Source organism: Centroberyx gerrardi, chromosome 4, assembly GCF_048128805.1.
Source record: "Centroberyx gerrardi isolate f3 chromosome 4, fCenGer3.hap1.cur.20231027, whole genome shotgun sequence".
Lineage (NCBI taxonomy): Eukaryota > Metazoa > Chordata > Actinopteri > Beryciformes > Berycidae > Centroberyx > Centroberyx gerrardi.
The window spans coordinates 33,396,775-33,420,769 of record NC_136000.1 but is presented as its reverse complement, the minus strand read 5'-3'; the positions used below and the strand labels follow the sequence as shown (position 1 = coordinate 33,420,769).

Sequence of the window (23,995 nt, the reverse complement as noted above, 5' to 3'; positions counted from 1 at the left end):
GGTTCATGTTGAAAGGGCAATAGCCAAGATAAACAAATTTAAGATTGTAGCAGGGAGGATTCCGAATTCCATGTTAGGAACCATCAACCAGATATGGTATGTGGTTAGCATGCTCTCCAACTTCCAGCCACACATTCTTAAGAAATAGGAGAATTTAGGAATTTAGAAGTTATAAGGGGCACCTTGCCAAAACAAGTTCATGAATGAATTAACCATAAAACCAGACATCTGTCTCTTAACCCTTCTGTAACTTAACTGTTAAATCACAGTAATTCTTTCTGCACTGTTGATCTATAAATGTCATAGCTCTTCTTGTACTGTTAAATGTAAATGAAATGGCTGTCTATGAATTGATGAAATAAAAAAACTGTTGTTAATCCCAAAGTTTTTCTCCGCTTAATTACCTGATGGCTCAAACCACTTCCGATGGGGTGCTTCTCCTCACCTACAACTACCTCAACTGGGGGTCTGTTAACAATGTAGCTTATAGCTGCACCTGGCATTGCTTTCAATACCTCCAAATCCTCATCTGCTACTCTAGCCAAGGTCCTGAGAACATAAATAACATGTGAACTGACTGTTGGCATTTAAATCTTGGACTGTTATGTAGAAAATATAACTGCATCTAGATCGAGTCAATGTTAAGGCAGTTAAATGTTACTTACCTGTCACTGTTGTACCTACAGTGGACCGGTTTTCTTTTGTGGTTTGTTTTTGCCTTTGCCACCACAACTTCTGTTATGGGCTTCGGTGTAATCTTAACACCCCTTGGTTTATGCCACTGTTGCGGCAATCTTGTGCGGGATGCGGTTGGCACCGTGTTGACATTTTGTGCTTTCCAGAGGTCAAGGTTATGGATTAGTCCCACAACATGAGAACAGAAACCTGGCGAGCTAGCAGAGGGCGCAGAGAGAGCAATGATTGCGAAGCTAAGTGATGTCCGATTTTAGCTAGTTAGATAGCTAAATTCCATATTAGCCGTATAGGAATCTTCATAGATGTGCTAGCTAAAATCGAACATTTTGGTAGTATATTAGCCCAATATATAATATAATCTACATGTTTGCTTTTAAACAACTATCTTATCTGGCCTACCCTGCTGTACAAGGGTTGTTGTTCCTTTATATCCCACTTCTGCTTCAATCACCAAGTGATGAGGTGACTGGCTTTTTAACTGTGAACTGCGGTGGGCTTTAGCCTCAATTCTGATCTTATTTACATAATTTCGCTCCCGAATCAGAATGACATTGTGTATATAGCCTTCAAAGGCTACTCTCTGAAATAGGAGGACCCATGTTTCCAAAAATTGCTTAATAATTCCTCCGGTAATTCACATATTTTCATCGTTGAGAACGCCATGTTTGTTTTGGCAGAAGAGAAACTGTTTTAATTCTCTCACTTTTATTTTTTTTCTCTCTTTTATTAATCTCTGTTGTTATCTTTATCTTTCTCTTTTAATCATGAAAAGCACTTTGAGTTGCCTTGGGTACGAATTGTGTTATATAAATAAACTTGACTGACGTGATTGTTTAGCATTGATTGAACACACCTCACTCCAACACTCCATTGCAAAACCCAGACTTGATCCTGTACACTGATGGCTCTGTGAACAGTGAGATACAGACTGTACATTCTGGTTATGCAGTTGTTACTGATTTTGATGTATTTGAGAGTGGTCCTTTGTCTTTCAGTTATTCTGCACAAATGACTGAATTGTATGTTTTGATACATGCCTGTAAATTAGCTTCTGGGTGCTACGGCAATATTTACACAGACAGTCGCTATTCCTACAGAGTAGTACATGATTTTGGAATGCTCTGGAAAAACAGGATTTTTTACTGTGTCCCCTATCAAACATTCTGCGCTTATTAATGAAATACTGCAGGCTTGTCTAATCTACCCTCCTTCTTGCCATCATGCAGTGTAAGGCCCAGACTTCTGCTAAGGATATGATCTTCAGAGGTGATGCCAGAGCTGACAAAGCTGCTAAGTTTTGCAGCCTCTTCCCTAGATTATCTATACTCAGGGCAGTTGTTTTATACTCACCTAAGGAGATTATTGTAATGCAGCAGATTCTTCAGATGAGGAAAAGTGGTGGTGGGCTGGGAAAAATTGTAAATACCCTGTTGCTCCACATGCTCTCCTGCCTGAAGTCTAATTTGCCCTTAAGCGTGAATTAGATTTCTCGGTCAACGAGCCGTACCCCCCACCCGGCGTGCCCCACTGGCCTCCATGGGACAGGGGAGGTTTGGTTAAAGGAATAGTTCACCCAAAAATGAAAATTCAGTCATTATCTACTCACCCCCATGCCAGCTGAAACTCAGGTAAAGTTTGTTAGTCCATACAACAGTCCCTGAGCTTCACAGCGGAACTGCGTAGCGGCCTTCTCCAAAACAACTGAAGTTGCTGGGGTCCTGTATTCACAGTTCAAAAAATTAAGAAAAATAACCATAAAAAGACTACATCCAGCTCGTCCAGCATAATCCAAGTCTCCGGAAGCCAAATGATCTCAAAGTGACTTGAAAAGACCGACATTTACACCATTATTTAGCTGAAATCACCAGTCTACCTGTTGTTTTAAAAAAACGTCCAGCAAACAAGACTTCCAGTTTGGGCGTTTAGCCTTCAAAATAAAAGCGCAATATTTTAAATAGGTAGAAATACTGTTTTAAACCAATTACTTTGTATTTAACCGTCAAATTCAGTAAGTGAGCACCCATATTAATGTTTGATGTCTGCTTTAGTTTCCCTTCTGCATGTATTCTGCACAGTGTAATATATGCAGCATTTATAGTTAAAATGGAACATATTATGGCATTTTTCATTATTATTATGACATCAAACGTTTCAGCTGGCATGGGTTGAGTAGGTAATGACTGAATTTTCATTTTTGGGTGAACTATTCCTTTAAGGCAGGCAAAAAGGAATGGTGCACATTTGGATTTGATAAAATCCTTGTGACTATGTAAATAATTGTGTTGTATGTCCAAAATACAACACAGGCCCACCAGCAAGGATGACGGAAGCGCAACCTCCACCTGAAGGCCCCTTTTTATATATACAGGTGGATTTCACAGGACCTTTAGAATCATACAAAGGCTACAAATATGTATTGGTGATAATTGATCAGTTCTCTTGATGGGTTGAAGTATATCCACATAGAGACAAAGCAGCAAAGACTGTGGTAAAGCAGTTGCTTATTCCTCTCTGGGGACATTGAAGTGTGCGCGCTACTCTTCACGCAGATTGTCGGATTTATAAAAGACTGTGGGAAATGGTGACTTAGATGGCAAAGTAGTGAAATAAAGCAAAATGGCCTTTACACTCAGTTCATTTCCAGGCCTACTCCACATCAAATTAGAAAGCCCTCTTATAATAATATTCTGTGTCAGAACGTCTACAACCAAATAGTGTCTTTGTTGCTTTAGTTTGAAAACCTATCGTTTATCAAAAAATCTACATTTCATCAAAGGCTCATCATCAAGTGCATTACAGTCAAAAGGCAGATTTAGGATACCAGGGTCACCTACAGCAGTCTCATCTTCCTCTAATACCACGTCAGTGTCACCCTCTTTTTCCCACGGCGCAGCCGAGGACATCACAAGGCATATTCAGGTCAAGCAGTCAGTCAGACAGTCAGACAGTCAGTTATCACTCGAGGGCGGCTTTGGCTAAGAGATGCAGTGTTTCCCTTCAGAGGTGGGGACTCGAGTCAAATGACTTGGACTCAAGTCAGACTTGAGTCACAGTCTCAATTGCTTGAGACTTGACTTGATGCATGAAGAGAAGACTTGAGACTTGACTTGGGTTCTGGTGACTTGGGACTTGACTCTGACTTGTACTTCGACGACTTGAAAAGGTTTCTTAAGTCTCGACAAAAGATCTTGTGTTTGTGTAAATGACTTAGATTGAAAGTGATGAGATTTGTTCCAGCAGACGACTGAATTTAAATTCTGTTTTCTGAATTTGTATGGAATGATTGAATTTATTGAAGTTGAAACTGATTATAGAAATCAAACTCATGATACTCTTACCAAGTTTTTATCCTATTAAAACCATATTGCATTGAAAAGTCCTAGATATTTAGTTTTCTTTAAGATATTAAATTGATACTGGACTCTTGATTTGTTCTGACTTGACGACGAAATTTGAAATTAATGACATGGATTTGACTTGGTAATCTACATTTAGACTTGGGACTTGACTTGAGACTTGTTCCTCAAGACTTGGGACTGACTTGGGACTCGAGCGAAGTCGACTTGGTCACACCTCTGTTTCCCATATATAGCTACAAAATCAAAAGTTGGTTAATGTACAGTATAGAAAATTTATCTAAATCGATCTCTAATGTGCCTGATGTGTGCATCACGTCATGTCTGTCATTTGGTGATGCAGAGCAAACCAGCAGCATTGTAGCCTACTCAATCCAACTGAGCCTCCTGGCGTGAAAACAAAAGTGAAACTTAAAATTCCACAATTTGCTCCAAACTTGCATGTGTTTGTAACGGGGATGTTGCAACAGTAACTTGGTAACACATCTTCTGCTGCCCTACAAACATTAACGTAGGTAACATTATTGCCTTGTGTTATTTAAGTAACTTTAGTGGAATTAGGTAGGACTAATTTAACCGATAATTGAATTTTAATTGAATTGTATTGAATTTAAGTGAATTGAATACACGTGTCGTAGGCCTGTACAAGATCTGTGCTTGTTGTAGCAGAATGCCACTATTTACGTCTCCCCCATTATCGAGGTGAGACGTCCATCAGGGGGAGAGAACTCCATTGCCTCCGCCAATAGCACTGACACTGCTGATGCGCAGCAATGCACTTATTGGACCATTTCTTTTTCATTTTTAGTTTTATAAACGAGGTGGCAGCATTAACTCTTTTCCATCTTGCTCCGGCTTTGCCATTTTCTCACAGAATGGAATGATAAGCACATTTACATGCATATCAGTATTCATTAAGGGCATTTCATTAACCATCTATGGTTAATTTTGGGAGTTAAGGGGATGGAGTATGAGGCTTGTGCATAACATTTCAAGATTATTGGGATTTATAAAGGGAGAATTGTGTGCCGGTTTTATAAATGCCATAATTTTTTGGTACTTTTCCTCTTTTGTGTGCATGTAAGCTTTTAGTGTGGAATCTACGCAAAGTTTTATAAATGAGGCCCCAGTGCTCTGTGCACTCACAGGTCAAGGCTCACCAGAGGACTCCTGAGACTGGGTTGTGCAAGTACAATGATAGAGTAGTCATATATGACCATAATAAGAACATTACTTGAAATGTCTTGTGAGGGACAGTAACTGCAGTCTTGTGCCAGGTTTTTCTCCAGGCAATCCAGGGGCTCCACCACCATTGACAGTCCAGGACATTATGAAGGGTTTACCTACTTGGCTGACCTCTGCCCCCATACCAATGGTTCCATCCAGGCTGTGTTCAATAGTCAATGGTTCAATGTGGTCAATTCCATCTCACAGGAACTGACTATTCCTGCCAACAAACACAATCTGCAGGAGGGAACACTATGGTGTGCGAAACCCCATTACCATCCTAAGTTGGAGTGCAAGACTAAGGTGTCGGCATGTGCAGCTGCAGTGCCAGTCCAGACAAGGGGCACTGTAATTGCTGGCAAAGGTGCTTCTACCATTTATTAACTCTGGGGGGTGAATACTTATGCAATCACTTATTTTCTGTTTTTATTTGTAATTAATTTGGAAAAATATGTAGATTTTTTTTTTCACTTTGACATTATAGAGTACTTTGTGTTTATCAGTGACAAACAAGACTAAGAGTCTAACAGCCCCGTGACGTTGAATTTTGTGGAAGCGTCTCTGCTGGGAATCGAACTCTGGTCTCCTGCTTGGGAGTCTGCAATCTAACTCCCCACGGCCCACGTGACCCATAAAGTGGTGAACAGACCGACCGACCGACTGACCTAAAAAAACTAAATCAAATTCATTTTGATTCCATGTTGTAACCCAATAAAATGTGCAAAAGGCCAAGGGGGGTGACTACTTTTTATAACCACTGTATATAGATGCTGCCTGGATGCAATTTATCTGGGTCAGTAGGTGGCGCATGACCTTTCTTGACTGCTGCATTAATGTCAAGCCTGTTTATTTCTAGGCTATAGCCAACTTCTCTAATCTAAACCAATGTCTGTTTTTGAATATGCAAAATAATTTAATGTTAACTTGCTAAATTAATTTCAGTAAAAAATCAGTAAAAAAAATCCTTCATTAAAGTCTGCCCTTACAGCAACATAATTTGTCACTAAATCAAAATTGACTGAATAGAATTGCATAGGCCTAGAGGTCTGCTAAATGAAAATTATTAAGCTACTTTTAAAAAGGGCACCACCTCATCAACCTACACTTACTATGAACACGTGTAAACAGGCAACACATGTACACATGCATGCAAACACTCACATATACACACAGGCAAACACACTTTAAGCAAGAGTCAGTCTAGGGTGCTAGCCTGGCTGACACACAGACCAACATTGTAAGAAAAAAAAAACGTTTCCTTGTGACCATAGAGCAAAAATGAAGCCCCTTCGGATGAAAAAGGTGAGGGTCTGATGTTCTACCAGGCCCTACAGTAGAAAAAACACATGCTGCAGTTTTGCCCTAAGGTCACACCAGATGCGTATTTGAGCTGCTCAAGTGCCCCTCTGGTGTGACATTAGGGCAAAAATGAAGCATGGATGGGGCGCCCCTGTGGCTCAACTGTTGGAGCGCGTCCCATTAAGGTGAAGTCCTAATTGGCGACACGGGCACGGGTTTGAATCCGGCCCGTGCCCTTTACTTCATCCCCTCTCTCTGCCCTGTCTTTCTAGCTAAAAAAAAAAAAAAAAGGGGGCACTTAGGCACTCAGCAAAAAGTGCAGGGGCAGTTGTCCCCCCCGACCCCCGACCCCCCCGTGCACGCCACTGGCTTTTACATTGTTTGATTAAGACATAACTGCTAGAAAAACCGGAATATAAGGACAAAACAATAGAAGAGAGGTTTTTAAATGACACTAAAAGCCCTCTACTGGCTGGCCTATGCCACAGCTCTTACATAGTTGACACCGTTAAAAATATTTTAATGAGATATCTCAACTCTTTTTCTATATGATATGACAATCTGAAAAATAATGCCCATAATGTTTGAAATAATGATAGTAGCCACAGTCTTCCTCCTACCCAGGCAGGCAAGATGTCCGTAGTGAATTTCAAAATCTACAAATTAATCTATGAAGCTGGGAGCCGATGAGTAGATTAACCTCCGTTACAAATTTTCATTTGTACAGTTTATCACGTTTCTTCTGTTTATACTGTTTATACTTTTAGAAATCTGCCTCATCTATTTCATTGTACTCCTTTTCATAGACATGTTGAAGTATGTCCTATGCCAAGATTATGGCAACTAAAGGTAGGAGAAAGGTAATAAAAAACTCACATCCTTTGAGTAAATAACAATAACAAGGTCAGTGCATGTGTGAGCTGAGTTTTAGATTTTTTCTCATAGAAAAAGTGCAGGTAGACAAATACCTCTTTGAGTGTTCAAAAGATTGGCCTTTCTGCCTACTAGCACTGTACATCAACTCATTAAAAACACCAGACCCCAGACTTTAAAATATCTTTGTTCTTTAATTGATGATTTCACTGAAAATTAACAAAACCACAAATGAAGTCATAAAAGCTGACACGTTATATGAATCAATAGTAAATAGTGTATTACTTCAGTGCATTACAGACATCACAATCTTCTCCACAATCTGAATGCAGCGAGAACTTTTGGAAAAATAAAGTAGGTGTTTTGTCACATACTGTGATGGATGCTTATCTTTTTCATCTTTCGAGCTGGTCTGTTGGTTCTTGGTTTATCTATTAGGGCTCCAAGAGACACAAGCTGTGCTTTAGAGTGTTATTTTCAGAGAAATCATCTCAAGTATTAATTTGTGGAAGATCTCATGGTTAGAACCTTCTTTGGTTTGTAAAAGTTGAAGGGTGCCAATACAAGGACCAAAGGTAAACAATTTAAGGTAATGTGAACTACACGCCTCATTCTTCTGTGAATTCCCGTCTCATCTGCAGCTATCTAATAGTTGATTTGGTTCCTGAGGCATGACAAGCGTGTTACTGTCTAAACATTTAAAGCTTTAAGAATGTGGTAAGACATGCATCAGTTGTGTGAGTTGGCCTCTTCTCCTCTAGTGTGTAGTGAGTACTACTGGATTATGAACATAGCTGGATTCATAACTCAAAAGGTGAAATGGGTAAAAAAAAAAGTTTGCTCTTTCAGGTTCATGAGTGGCTCTTAAAAGAGCCTTGGTTTGGCAAACTGGAGACTACACCACATGGTGTTGCCCAGGCACAGCACCCTCACGGCCTTCTCCTCAAGTATGAGGAGAAGGCCTCCCTCACTTGGATGGCGTCCCTAGTGGCATTTTTGCTCCCCATCCTTCTCACAGGCCTGAAAGCAGCAGCACTGTCATCAGGTGGTCACCCTGGTGAAACTGTGAAGGATGCAGGTTGCCTTCACACAGAGTTCCACTTTCTCAGAGGCCAGTGCAATGACGCAGCGATACATCCACCACTGACCTGTCAGCCTGGCACGGCTGAGGTGATAACTGAAGATCTTCTTCTCCCTGGAGATGTTGGAGCCTGGGAAGGGCCGCATCAGGCACCTACGGAGGAGGAAAGCCTCATCTCCCACCAGAACGTAGGGGAGTCTTCAGGGAAGTCCAGCGTTCCAGCCAAGAGGCCCATGCCATAGTTGGAATACCACTGAAAACAGTGGTCCTCTTATATCCTCACACATCCACAAGCCTGAACCAGTACTCTAAATCCACAATAGCCGAGAGGATGATGGAAATTGTCCCCTTGTAGTTGTGGAACCAAGAGCCAGGGTGGGGGAGCTTTGATGACCATGTGCTTCCCATCGAAATCGAAATTCCACCATTGATGGAAGCCCTCTGTAATGGTACTCCAGTCCTTCATAGTTGGTTGGGGCAAGCTGGGCAACATCGAGCCCAAAGTGCTGCTGGAATAACACCCCATTCAGACGCAGCTCCTGCACCAACCTGTGGAACTCCCCATGCTCTTTTTCTTTTCTGGAAAATTGGGTGAACCCATAAATGGGGAACACAGCGGTATCTTTGCAGATAAACAGCTGCAGTAACAGCAATGACTTTCCGCTGTTGGTCCATGGCAGAGAAAAAACCTATTGTATTGGGAGCGCATACCAGCATTTATAGATTGACAAGCTGATGGATACGCCCACAACTCGTATCAGAGGATCTAGCTTGATCTAATTCTTTTAATGAACTGTGGGAGGCAGCAATACACCTCGTGGCATATATAAGAAGATACGCCCGCAACCGACCGATTCTAGGAGGCGGCAGCGGTACCTGGTGGCCTCGCCGCTTTCTGTCTGGCTCTTCCCTTAGACCACTGAGCTACCGGGATGCCCCAGATATCTCAAAATGTTTGATCCAATATTTCAATGTTGATCCTTATGAACAAATATTCAAAGATGTGTTTGTTATGACCCTATCAGGTTTATTTCCTTACTCTAAATGGACTGTTTTAATTAGCCACTCTGCTAGAGGAGCATATTCTGAAATTTTATCAGTGCCTTTTTTTTTTATCACTTTCAGACTGGGCACTCTCTAACACCATGCTTCAGTCTGATGGCTTCAATGGCATCGGCATGTTTGTCCAACTATGAAGTTAGAACAGTATTTGGAATTGAAAAAATATGGTATTGAAAAAGAGGACACTGGCATTGAAAAAAAAATTTGAAAAATAAAACATTGGCATCAAAAATAAAAAAACTTGGCATGAAAAATGAACTGAATGTAACACACTTGTTCATTTTTTGACCATCCAAACGCTATTATTTTTTTAAATTAAGTTTTATTTTTCAATGACAGTTTTCTTGTCGTCGAGGGGAGGTGCTTTCAGTGGAGGGACAGAGGAGCGCGATTTGCATCTCATCTGCATATTTTGGGAAGAATGCTGCCACTCTCAGGTAGATGCATTGGAGTTTTGCTCCGTGATTGTTAACGACCTGTAGGCTACGAGAGAGTGGGCTGCTCTCACTACTCGGCCACTGTGCATGGGAGACAGCTAGCCAACGGCTAATGTTTGCTAGCTGTTTAGGTGCTAGCTGTTTAGCTGCTAGCTGTCTAGCTGCTAGCCGTCTAGCAAACAGACACTAAACCGAGAAACAAAGCGGTGACTTGTTGGCGAGCTCCGCCGATGGAGAAGGGCTTCAATTGCAATAAAAAATATTTTCAATTAAAGTTTTTCAATGCCAATGTTTTTTTTCAGTTCAATTTTTGTTTTCCATGCCAAATACTAAAGTCACTGCCCTATCTCCATATCCCACTAGCACTTTGGAAAATGAAACATTTCCAGATCAGTTCTTCTCAGTGCTGGAGGCAGAGAAACACTTTAACTTTGCCAGCTTTACTTGTAAACTCTTGTAAACCCACATACGCATTTTTGATTAGTCCACATCTTTTGCATAAATTCATTGTACTTGATGATTTACATAATTCTGATTTTGATATTCATTCAGCAGTGGTCGCTCCCACAGAAATGCCCTGTTGTTTTATGAAAATGCAAAAACAACAAAAAAATCATCATATGTCCATTATTACACTCAAATCTTGAGTGGGGGTATATTACAGCATTGTTCCATGTATCATCATTTAAAATTCCAAATCACAACCACTTTTTAAACCACAAGAGATAATGAGACTGATACAGGGAATAGGTGTGATGTGTGAAAACATGGGCTCAACTGTTACCAAACAATCCTAGAAACACTGTATCCTTAAAGATCTGCTTATTTATTTAACACTTCCCGATGCTTCCAGATGAATTTGAACTCATACACACAGTGCAGTTACAATATATGTGTTATGTGTTGATCTCAGTGTGTGTGTGTGTGTGTGTGCTTACGTTGATCTCAGGATTGAAGGGGAAGCAGCGACTGGAAGGGCGTGACTTGGTGGGTGTTGGCCTGGCCTCCATATTGGATGTACTGTTACTGTCCCACACTGGCCTCTCATCCTGTTTATCTACACACACACACACACACACACACACACACACATACACAGAGTTAGCACATACCCCAGCATAAACAGAACTAACAGCTTTCAGAGTACCCAGACATATGAAGTACTATATTGGCCATTTTCACAGGCACAGATAAAAGAATTAAATCCAGATTTAGATTTGAAGTTTACTTCCATTCCATAGGAAATTTTACCCCATCTAGAAGGGTTGAAAAACTCTACTCTTAATCCTACTATACATAGCTCTTAGTCACACTGATAGGCTTCTATGAAAGAAACTGTCCTAAAAGATCAATTCCAAATGAATTCCGTTTAATTTTTGAGACACAGGTTCATGAAAGGTCAACCACATTGGCTCTCATAGGAATCTGCTGTCACTGCTGACATACAGGCATCTAACCTTGGTTCTTATTAATTATAATTGCAAACAGGCACATTTACTTCTTTTAAACTATGAGTAAAAAGAAATCTCCGTGCCATTCACGTGTTTGGTGTTAGTTTTTCAAACGAGCAGACAAGGAACAATAATCGTGGTTGACTGTTCACAAACCCATATGGGGGGCATATGTACTAAAAAGTCAAAATCGCGCAACCAAAGAGAAATACAGATTTAACATGAAAAACTGATACTACTCACCCTCATGCCAGTTGAAACTCTGGTGAAAGTCTGTTAGTCCAACACTGCCGGAGCTTCCCAGCACGACTCTCCAAAACAACTGAAGTCTTTGAGGACCAATCTTTAGAGTTCCAAAAATAACCATAAAAACCAAGGCCACCGTGGCTGCGCAAGGTTTGTGTGTGCGACACACATCAGGAGACTTGGATTATGCTTCACGAGCTGTATGGTGTAATTTTATGTTTATATTTTGTTATTTTTGGAACTCTAAAGATAGGTCCTCCAAGACTTCAATTGTTTTGGGCAAGGCTGCTATGGACTCGTCCTGGGACGCTCTGGGAGTGTTATGTAGACTAACAAACTTCACCTGAGTTTTAATTGGCATCGGGATGAGTACATAATGACTGAATTTTCATTTTTGGGTGAACTATTCCTCTAAATCAAACATACTTTAAGTACTTCATATATCTGAATCTCCTAAACAGCACACAGGTCCCGTCCCCCCTGCGGTTCAAAGAAATATTGTCACCATTCATTTTCATCTAAAAAAAATACCAGTTATCCAGGACGTCACACAATGTTTTAATTAATCATGATTGTTGCACTATAGTGGCATGGTGGCTCAGTGCTGTCGCCTCACAGCTAGAAGGTCGTGGGTTCGAATATCTGCCCCGGTCCTTTCTGTGTGGAGTTTGCATGTTGCATGTTCCCGTGTTCGTGTGGGTGTCCTCCCACAGTCAAGACATGCAGGTCAGGTGAATGGAAGACTCTAAAATTGCTCATAGGTGTTAATGTGTTTGTGTGAAATGTGGCACTAGTAATTTAGGCACACGATGTATAGCATGTATAGTTACAAATTCTATGACATTCTGGGTTCTGGGTGAACTGGTAGATATTTAGATTGACTAAAAGTGTGGAATCAAGCCTTCATGTAAAATCTTTGGCAAAAAATAAAAACACTAAAATACACATTGTGGAGGTGTGTGTGTGTGTGTGTGTGTGTGTGTGTGGGGGGGGGGGTCGATTCACAGTCGGTCATACATCAACAAGCCATTCAGCCAATCACCAGAACAAATGAACAAATGAATCAAATCCCAAAAAAACGAGAAAAAAAATCTAAATGCTGTGATTGGTTGAACAGAAACTCAGTTCATGATGCCACTGGTCCAAGTCAAAGCCGTGCAAGCTCCTTAACCAATCAGATCAACCTGTGCTTTCTTGTCATTTGCCAGCTTAGCCACCATCCACTCCAACCACATCATGCTAGCATTGGTCTGTTGGCTTGTTTTGTCATTTGATGTTCATGCAAGAAGAGTTATAAGCATTTGTCTGTGTGTCTGCCTATCTGTTGGTTACTTTATACTACAGTTAGACCGATGTATGATGCCAATATTATCCTTTTCTTAAAAATGGGATCTGGTCCAGTCAGTGTGGTCCACTTCTGATATGATGGAAGTGATGCAGTTTGATTAATTACATATTTATTGTAGAATTGATCAGTACTACACTGGTTGTTTATAGGAATCTCTTAAGCTGAATTGAGATTCCACAGAAATTTGCATGAACATGTTTTATTAGTAATAGTATCATCCTGGGTTTCAGTGGAGAGTTTTAGTGTCCCATTGTCTAAATGCTATTTAATAGCTTTTTCTACCCTGACAAGAATACAATTCTGGGGTTAAACTCTTTTTGGCATGTAAATGGTCAAATTTAAATTGATTGAATATTGGCATAAATATCGGTTATCGGTAGCTTCAATCCAAAAATATCAGTATCAACCTTCAAAAATGCATGTCAGTCAAGCCCTAGTTTACACCCATGCAGGGAGGATTACTTAGAGTGACGTGAAAAACAATCCTCTTCCTCAGACCCTCTAAATCAGATGACTGTTCGTCTACAGAGGAGAGGAGCAAGACAAAACGTTACCCACAGATTTCTAATCAGATCAATAAGAGACAAATCTGTGATAGCCACAAAATTGTATTTGTCAACCATTATATTGTCTGTAGCCATGAGGAAATGAATTCACTCCAGTTATACACATTCTTTATCACTTTGGTAACACAATACTGCATACTTTTACACATTTTATTTGAAAGACTACAGTAATAAACATTTAAAAAATGATGCTTGGAGAACGATGGTGTAACCCACATAATAGATTTTTGTTTGCACGTACACATTGGAATTGAGAACATTACTCATGTTTGTATTGTTTGTATTTTGTTTCTAAGTAGGTTTTATTCTTTGTAATGAGAAGCTATAGATTGTAAAAAAATTCTGTTCAATATTCAATATTACGAATCCATAATATTTATGTTATGCACATAGAATAGAATGATGTCAACAAGATAGGTTGATAGTTATGATATTTCCTCTGGCCATGTCTGTTGACAGGTCAGGTTTTTCTGTTCCCTTTTTTTCCTTGGTTGGAATTAACTTATTGATGATACTTGAACTGATTTAGATGGCGAGCCTTCCCACCTGGATCTAGAGAGAGAATGAACTGTTACCCCCTGAAGATCTCTTGATTTCTGCCAAGGTCTTGCTGCACTCCGCGGTGTGTTATTTTTATTTAACCTTTATTTTACCAGGTTGTCTCATTGAGATGCAAGGTCCAAGTAATGGCAGTGCCAGCAGCAATGTTACATGACACAATTAGATACATAATCACATTAAAATATGGTAGGCCAAATCTTGGAACCGACACCCTCACACTCAGCTTTCTGCACTCTCTTTGGGTGCTATTGTGCACTACCCAAACTCACCTCTCCTATTTTGCCCTGGAATTTACCACTCCCACTTGAACCCCGTCCAAACACACACACACACACACACACACACACACACACACACACACACACACACACACACACACACACACTGTTCTATACAATTTAATAGGTGCACCCGGGGTAGAGAAACTTACTGTATTACCCAGGATTTAGATACTGTGAACAGAATTTGGTCATTACCATTGCTAATAGTGAAAGGTGCTCATTAGTCATCAGAACAATGTGACATTATGAAAGGCAATACCAAACCAGCAAAAAATAAAAAAAATTGCCTACTCAAAATTTTGAAGCTGCACAAAGCCACTACATAGTCGGAGCCTCTGGCCCCGCCCACAATCGGTCATAACAGTGCGACACATCAACCACATCTCTCACAGTGTGAACACACAGTCAGTGTCCCGTGATCCAAATGCTGTTTCAGAGAATTTGAATTTCATTAGTATTGGACACAATGGAGTCGTAGTGCCTAAATGCTGTTTGAGAGAAAGGTATAAGGCATGATAGCGTGAATGCATTGAAGCTCATCCATGCCCACTATTCAACAGCATACACCAGCTGTACATCAGCCGTTGAACAGTAGTACTGCTAAATGGAAAATCAACTTCTTTGTTACTGAGAAGATCCTAAACCGGTTACTGAAGTTTACTGAAGAGGGTAAACATGTTTGAAGTGATTTTTCCATCTGCCTTTCACTCCTTCCACCATCTGCCGTTGCCACCAGAAACTCTGAAAGCTTAGCTCCATTTGTGCAGGAAGAACAGCAGCATCCTTCCTCATGACACAAAGCAAGAGTGTTGCACGAGCTTCTGGGTGCAACAGATAGAAATCCTGTTCAGGAAATAGAACTTTCAATTCAATTCAATTCAATTCAATTCAATTCAATTCAATGCTGTTATGATCGTGTGTGTGTGTGTGTGTGTGTGGGGGGGGGGGGGGTGTTGACATACTATGTTGTGTTCTCTCTCTCGTGCTCTCTCTCTCATATGGAGTGTGTGTCTAATGAGTTACAGACTGTGTGTTGCTGATTGGTCCAATTCCGACTGCTGATTGGTTGGTGATGAGCAGTGACTGAGTGCTTTCATACTTTGTGTACAGTGAATTACTTAAACTACTTCAGATACTACTGTAAATAGTTCTGCAACTTCTACTACAACTACTATCACTACTACTACAACTGCTACAAATACTACTGCTACTACTACTTCTACTGCTGGTACTGCATTACTACTATTACCGCTGCTACTACTGCTGCTGCTGGTTTTACAACTACTACTACTGCTACTACTACTATAATTGCTACTTCTACTGTTATTAATACTGTTAGTCCAAATACTTCTACTACTCCTACTACTTCTGCTACCACTGATATTACTACTACTTACTACTACTTCTACTACTGCTCATACTAGTACTACTTTTTAAAATATTACTACCTATTCTTCAATACAGAACTTTTGGCTAACAAATAAATTACCTAAGCTCCAAATAATATAATTGTAAAGACATTTAAACTCTCTCTAATGAATTCAATTGTGCAACTTTTCAAACTGAATCAAGCACACACAGTTTCAAAGGAAAAATTAACCTTTCCAAATTATACTGTCTCAAAATGTATGTGGTGATTATTTATTGATGCTAAAATGAACATACAAACTTCTTGTTGGCAGGAATCTGAATACATTTTTGAGTCTCACTTTGTTGCCTGTTACTGGGAGTGTTGCCCATCTACTTTGTCCAAATAAATTGCCTAGTGTATCACCTCCTTAAGACCAATAGTGTAGCAAAACACTACACTACACTACACTACACTACACAGCATTACTGGCAAATTGCTTCCTCCCACTATGAGTCAGAGTCTTCATGTAGAGTTGTATTATGCAACAGTAACAGTGTTGTATTCAAGATAAGCATCACATTCTCATATTGTTATCTAAAGTCTGAAACAGGACATTGAATAACTGATTTGTTATAGAGGCTAATTCACAAGGTGCTGCTTACTTATTCAGAGACATAAAAGAAAAGAACAGAGTAAAATTGTGCAGGATAGAAAATAAAAGAATACAGCAGAGCAGAACAGAGAAGAACAGAGTAGTTATTTTCTGCCTGGAGGGTCGACCTCTTTTGGTTCATTGACCTCTACGTCATTCTCTCTTTTTGTGCTCTTGCATAACCATAGTTAAGAGATACACAGAGTGGTGAATAATACATAGAAATAGCATTGCTCTCTCATATTAGCTTGCTAGCTAGTAGGAAGACAGATAATAAGATAATACACACCCTGAAGAAGGCTGTTTGTGTCGCTACGCGTGGGTTGTAACCCAGTTCTATTTTAACATGCACAAGCTTTGTCTATGTTTTTAAGAATTTCACCATGAAATAGCCATCTGAATAAAGGCTTTTAAACTTTTTGCCAGAAGAGTGCCTTGGACCTTTCTTCTTTTTTGAGATAATAAGGGTGGTTTCACTAGCAGGGACCACGTCACAACAATATGTCATTTAAAGGTTTAATGGAAGTTCAGAGGTATTGGATGTTGAGGACAGGTGAATGGATGTAAAGGGGAGGGGTGAAGGTGGAAGGAGGATGTCGTCTGTTAGGCTGGTCTGGGAGGACGTACTGAAGACCGGGCGGAGGGAGACTCAGTGTGGGGGTTCCGTCAGGCGTGTTTCCACCCGAGCTGATTACAGGCCCCCAGACAGTACCTAGAATGACACGTGGGAGAGGTATGCACCGGATTGAGTAAGAAGGGATGAGGGGAGGAGGGAAGAGAGGATGAAGAGATGTGGGTAGGGATGAGCGGAGGGAGGGATGGGGTAGGGATGAGGTAGGAAGGTGGATGGATGAAGGGAAGGGAAAGGGAGGGTGGGTCGAGAGATCTGAGACAAACGGGGCAGGATGGGTTGACCAGGTATAAGTAGGCTAGGCAGGTGATTGGAGGTGTGGTGGCCCTGCTCCCGAACCTAAGTTAACGAATTAACTTCATTTAAAAGAGATTAGTTGAAAGAAATGCCGGCACTCATAATGTCCTTTCGTCTTGTTGTTGTAGTTTAAAAGAGATACATACAAGAAAGGAAGAGAGAGGGATGGAGGGAGACAGAAACAGAGAGAGAGAGAGAGAGAGATGAGTTGCAAGTTGCATGTTCTTTTCTGAAGTGTTTTAAAAAGCAGCTAGCCTCTTGGACATTGCGTAGTTTGAACCATTCAGAGACCCGCCATCACATGAACATCACATCAACCTCTGCATGACTCTATCATCACATACACAGATTTCAAGATCCTTGTCCAAAAATCTGCTATATGAACTACGAAGACTGTGTCTACAAACAAGTTACAAGTCCCACAGGAGGTGGAACAATGAGAGATCATTGTGAGGAAAGATGAAACGATGGCCACAATTCTAGAAGAAGGGGAAAAAAAATCCCTAAGGGGAAATCAAGGAAAGGTAAACTGGAGGACTTTGAATTCATGCTTTGCGTCATGGGCTCAGAGGAGGTTGTAAGTGTGCCCTTAGAGGGCACACTTACAACTAGAAGTTTGTATGAAACAACCAAGCATCCGCTAGACGGCTCCAAATAGCCTCCAAACCCAGGCCACCTCCATGCAAGACAATGGGACCACAACCCAACTTCTCACTCAAAATATAAAGTCAATACATTTTTTCAACAAGAGGTTATGGTCTCAGTAGCTAATTTCACTTCTTATAACATGTGTCCTTATGGAGATTTTCATAATGATTGTGTCATTAACAAGATATAACGGTTATAATATGGGGTTGTTTTCCTAGTGATTGACAGGTTGCTTGTCCATGGATCGACAGGTCGCCGATTACGGGCCAATAGCAGGCGCCGTTGAGGCGCAGCGGCTCTGCGGACGACCCCCGGCTTCGCTCTGGCTGCACTGGCACCACAAAATGTCAACATGGCGGCGACCGTAAACCCAATCTTTTGGCTTCAAAGCGGTCACACTCGCTATGTCCATCTTTTTTTACAGTCTATGGAGACAACACATCATAAAATCCTTAGATTGTACATTAGCCAAAAAAAGGTGATAACATTTGTCCAACCCTTTGTTTACTTTTGGATTGCAGGTTGTGGCTTTAAGGAGGCGAGGTGATAGGTGGCAGGAATGAAGGACCAAAAAATTGTTAAATGTTGAAATTTATTGAACTATGTCTGTACCTAGACCCCCCTGCCCCACCAGTATATAATTACTGCTCTGTGTCTTAGTTGGATGATATTCACTAAATGCATTGCTCATAAACATACAATAGGTGGCAGTTTAATAATTGTGGTTGGGGCCTTCATATCATTAGAAATTGTATTTAGGGCCCCCAATGTCAATAGAGGCTGTGACTTGGCCCCCATAATCATTCTAAACTGTGGCCTACGGTTAGGGGCCTGAGGTGTGGTTCAACAACTACAACGACAACTGTACATATTAAGACATTACTGAAACTTCTGCTCGACAGAAATAACAACGACAGCATCCATTTTCTCTTCCCTAGAACGTGCGCACTTCACCCATGCGCAGTAAGTAACATAGCAAGAACATGCGCTCTTCACACATGCGCAGTGAGTAACATAGCACTTAACAAACTCCCCTTTCTCTTTAAAGAAAAACACAGTCCAAAAAAAACAAACATTTCTGTTTTTTAAAACCTTTAACAGATAAACAGGTTTAAAGCTGCAGCTTTAATGACTAGAGTTTGATGGTAGAAAGGTCTTTGTTGTCTAGTCCGTTTAGCCTTTAAATCGCCATACACATTCGCTGAGAGCCCTCAGCAGAACGAGTGCAGATGTCCCCTTCTTTGTCAAGCAGTCGACAAGCTGCTCCTTGGTAGCTGACCACAAGATCTGCTGGATGGTCCCAGAGTGGATGAGCTCCTTGACACTGCTGATTTCGAGGCGGAGTCTCTTCTCCATGACTGATTTGGTGGACTTGACAGCATCAAGAAGAGAGTGATTGTCTGTTACACACACAATGGGCAAATTGTTATGTGTGCAATCACCTGTGGTAAGCTCTGAGTAGAGTGTAGCTAAAAAAAACTGCACTGTCAATGCCATCTGCAAGTGCCAAAGTCTCTCCTGCTAAAGTGCTTCGGACAACTCTCCTGATCCTCTTTGACTGCCAGCATATAGGTGAGAATCTTCCATTCTCTCCCATCAGCATGATCAGGTGTCCACCTTGAGTGCCTCCGTCTGGAAGGTTTCCCATAGAGGAATCACTGAACACCACCAGTTTCAGGGAGCTGTTTTTTCCCAAGTGCTGAAACCTCAAGGTCACCTCTTCTGATTTCAGTTTTCTGATAAGTTTGTTTGCACAGTGCAGGGTCTGAACAGTAGCATGCTTTGTGCTGGATGCCAGGATGGATATGTCACACATTATCTACTCTGCCTTGCCACCCACAACATTTGGCCAATCTTTGACTTTAGCATGTCAGTTTCAATGTCACAGCCTCTCGCTGTGTGGCTCTGGTGGGGACCACAGGAATGGGTTGCAGATTCTTTATGTACATACTTTGTTGCACCTGTATCTCATCCTCCAAAGAGTGAACCTCCATTCCAATGTAGCTGAAGCTGTTGTGTTCTTCACGTCCAACTTGAAAAGCAGCTTTCAATTGTGGGATGACTGTTGTGGAGAATGTTTTTGAACCACCCCAGATGAAGTCATCCACATGACAAGCAAGGACTCCCATCACATTGCAGGAGTCATCCAGCCAGTAGAACACTGCTGGATCGACTTTTGACACAGTAGCTCCCAACTGCTGCATAGTGTCTTTCACTCTGTTGTACCAATACAGAGAAGCATCTGCTAGGCCATAAACACACTTCTTCAACTTCCATAGAGTTCCTTTGCTCTGAGCTTCATGGGGAGGCCAGATGTAGACATTTCGGGTTAACTCTTTACCTTGTAAAAAGGCTGCTTTAATGTCCATGGAGTTCAACTGCCATTTCTTTTGACATATAACAGCCATGATCATTTTTAGAGACTCTGAGGCAAATGTAGGTGAGTCTTTTGGGAGCTTCTGAGTGTTAATTTCTTCAAAGCCTCTTGCAACTAATCTAGCTTTAGATACAACACCATCAGGTGTCTCCTTGAGTGTGCACACCCACCTCGTAGAGATGCATTTCTGGCCTTCATCTTTCACCTCTTCAAACACATCATTCCTTTTCCAGTTGCTGAGTTCAGTGTGTTTGGCAGGCATGAAGGCATTATCATTCACAATAAGTATGTCATCTTCATGGCAGTCAGCGCATAACTCGGCATGCTCAGACGGAACCACTTGAAGATCGTCTATTTGTCCTAGGTCAACTGACCCTGTTGTGCCAGCAATTTCCTCAGGCTCAGTGTACTGTAAATTGTACCAGTTTTTGTGTGTTCCAGTGGCCTTTCCTGCCCGGCTGAGGATTTTTCCAGTGTGTGCTTGGCCACTTTCACTATCTGTGTATGTAACTACTTGTCCAGTTTTCAGCCTAAGGCCTTCACGAGTCGTGATTGAGTGTGTCTGTGATGCGTCAGATTGATCATGATTACCCCTTCCAGGCTGTATTGATGTGTGAGGGGGCTCACTGTTATCCTCAGCATCAAGGGATTCATCATTTGTAGGTGTCTCTTCCTCACTGTCATTTTCAGTGTCATAGTTATTCTCATTGAGTCCAGCTTCTGGTAACGTGGTATGATTTTCAGTCCCCTCCAGCTGATTGTCCCTTTCTCCCAGCATTGCTTGCGGGCCATCTACCTTTTGAAGCCTGGATTGATGCACCCGAACGTAGGTTCCCCCATGCCTAACAAATACCACCGCACCATCTTGGCCGATGACCACACCTGGACCTTTCCACTCTGTGCAATCCACCCGCTTGTAGTAGACTTTGTCCCCTGTTTCGTATCGGTCATCAATGGGCCGCAGTTGTTTACGAAGCGCTCTTCGGATCCTCTTAGAGCATTCGGCTTCTGTAAATGTTCTCCTTGTAGCATGTAATGCTGTGATGTGCTGGGCTATCCAAGTACTCACGCTAGTACCTTCTAGAGCTGGTGGCTTATCAGTGAGAACTGAAGGCAGATTTGGGTTCTTCCCGAACACTAGCTGGTAGGGACTGTAGCCATGCACATTGTGCACAGAGTTCTTTGCCATCAGGGCCCAGTCTAGGGCTGTCTTCCAGTCACATCCGTTGTCTCTCTTCACTTTCAGCAGGATTTCAGTGAGGGTTTGATTATGTCTTTTCAAAAGGCCATTGCTCCATGGGCTGTAAGCTGCAGTTGTCTTCACTTCAATGTTAAAGTTTTTAGCCATGTCCCTCATTTCTTCGTTGTTGAATTCACCTGCATTGTCACTGAACAGTCTGCACGGAGGACCATGAACACTTATCCAGCAGTGAATAAAGTGGTTCACTATCTCCCTGGGTTTCTTGGTGGTGACAACGCTCCCTGCACTGAAGCGTGTGAAGTGGTCAATGGCATGCAGATACCACACTCCCGGCTCTAGCTCATGCAAGTCCACGGCTACAGTTTCATTGTAGGTTGAGGCCACAGGTAAACCCACCGCTGGCTTTTGCTTTGGTTTGCTGTACCTGATGCATGTCTCACAGTTTTTCACAATGTCCTTGAGAATTGTGGTGCATTCATCATCATTATTACCTGAGCAGGCCAGTAGTTTTTGCAGTCTATCAACTGAGGCATGTCCAAATTGCTTATGTAGTTTCAACAGAACTTTCTGTTTTTCCTTTGTTGTCATGTTTTCTGTCACAGTGAGAATGTCATTCTCATTTTGGATCTTGCTTTCATCTGGGTTACTCTCTTCTCTTAAGTTCACACAATAATGTCCTGAAGATGTCAGTTCAAGTTTCACTGGTTGCTTGAACATTATGGCTTTGTCATTTTCAATATCCAAAACTGCACCTGCTCTTTTCAGTGAAGTTTAGCTTAAAAGCAATGGGATATCTGCTGGGACAACTTCTGTTTCAATTTGACATCGAGTCTGTCCTATCATGGCTGGAATTTTCACTTTCTTTGTAGAATGAACAAATCTCCCATCGCCAAACTTGAATGGTCTTGCACTCTTTATGTCCTTCATTTTCAATAACTCACTCTGTGTTAGTCCACTTATGTAATGATCAAGCCATTTTTCTCCACACACCGTTCTAGTGCAAGCTGTGTCAATCACAGCTGATCCTAAAGACTCCACCATGAAGATCTCTGTCAGACAAAGATTTTTTTGACAACAAAGCAATGTTGCATTCTTCAACAACTGTGTCAGACAAAGATTCTGTTGACAACAAAGTAATGTTGCATTCTTCAACAACATCTGTCAGTCTCTCATCTTCTGTCAATTTTGCATGTTAATTTTTGTGTGGACAATCCTTTGCCCAGTGAAATGTGCTTTGGCAGACTGCACATCTTGTTCTTCTGCCATATCTGTCGAGCGGATTCGTGCCCTTAACAGCCGCTTGAATTTGCAAACTTGACCTACTTTCTCGCTTGCCGGTAAATCGTGTGTCGTGGGCAGAGTCAGCAGCATCTCCACACACTTGCAGTGCACCAGCGCCCTCCTGTGATGAATTATCGCCAAAGATTCTCTTCAAGGCTGACTTCATGTTCACAAATGAGAGGCTTGGACAAGCGGTAAGCGCCAACTGTTTGTCTTTAACATTAAGTCCCGCAGTATCTAGTAGCTTGAAAGCTAACACAGCATCTGGAAGCTCCATTTTTAACTTACGTATTCTGTTGTACCGACGTTCAAATTCGACAATGTAATCCACCATCGAAACGCCATTTTCTCTTGTGATCCGGTCAAACTCCGTGTACGCCTCGTATTGGTGATCTTTTTCCTCTTTCAAAAACACAGAATCCAATTTTGTCAGTAGTGTAGTCATTCCTTCATCGTCGTTCAAATCCTCTGCAGCGATTTCCAGTGCACTGTCCCTCGCTCGTCCTGTTAGCGATAAGGCAACCGCCAAGGCCTGCTTCTTCTTCTCCAGGTCGGTAACCAGTCTCCAAATTTCAACCTCATTTTTCCAACTTTCGTAAGACTTCTTCTCGCCAAACGCCAGCGGAACTTTGTAATTGCCAGCGGCCATCCTCTGCTACCAATGTGGTTCAATAACTACAACGACAACTGTACATATTAAGACTTTACTGAAACTTCTGCTCGACAGAAATAACGACAGCATCCATTTTCTCTTCCCTAGAACGTGCGCACTTCACCCATGCGCAGTAAGTAACATAGCAAGAACATGCGCTCTTCACACATGCGCAGTGATTAACATAGCACTTAACATGAGGTAAGTGTGTGTCAGGGTTCCGTCTGGCTGCGCATTTCAAATGTAATTAGTGAAATGTTGCAAAATGCATTGAACATGGATGTGAGACTCAGAATCTTTTGGGGCTCCTGGTGGTCCGGGGCCCCGGGGCATGTGCCCTGCATGCCCGGTCAGTGATACAGGCATGACTGCTCCAGGAGATTTCACTGATTAGCAGAACACCTTCATATGCCTTCAACCA

General features: G+C 41.6%; 1 protein-coding gene across 1 annotated transcript in view; it reads right to left on the bottom strand.

Moving 5' to 3' along the window:
* The window catches only part of shank2b (SH3 and multiple ankyrin repeat domains 2b), a 287,358-nt gene that overhangs the window by 32,182 nt on the left and 231,181 nt on the right, over positions 1 to 23,995 (bottom strand). Inside the window, 2 exon segments of the mRNA XM_078283292.1 lie at positions 10,970 to 11,088; positions 13,539 to 13,598. Coding sequence (XP_078139418.1) covers positions 10,970 to 11,088; positions 13,539 to 13,598 — 179 coding nt within the window.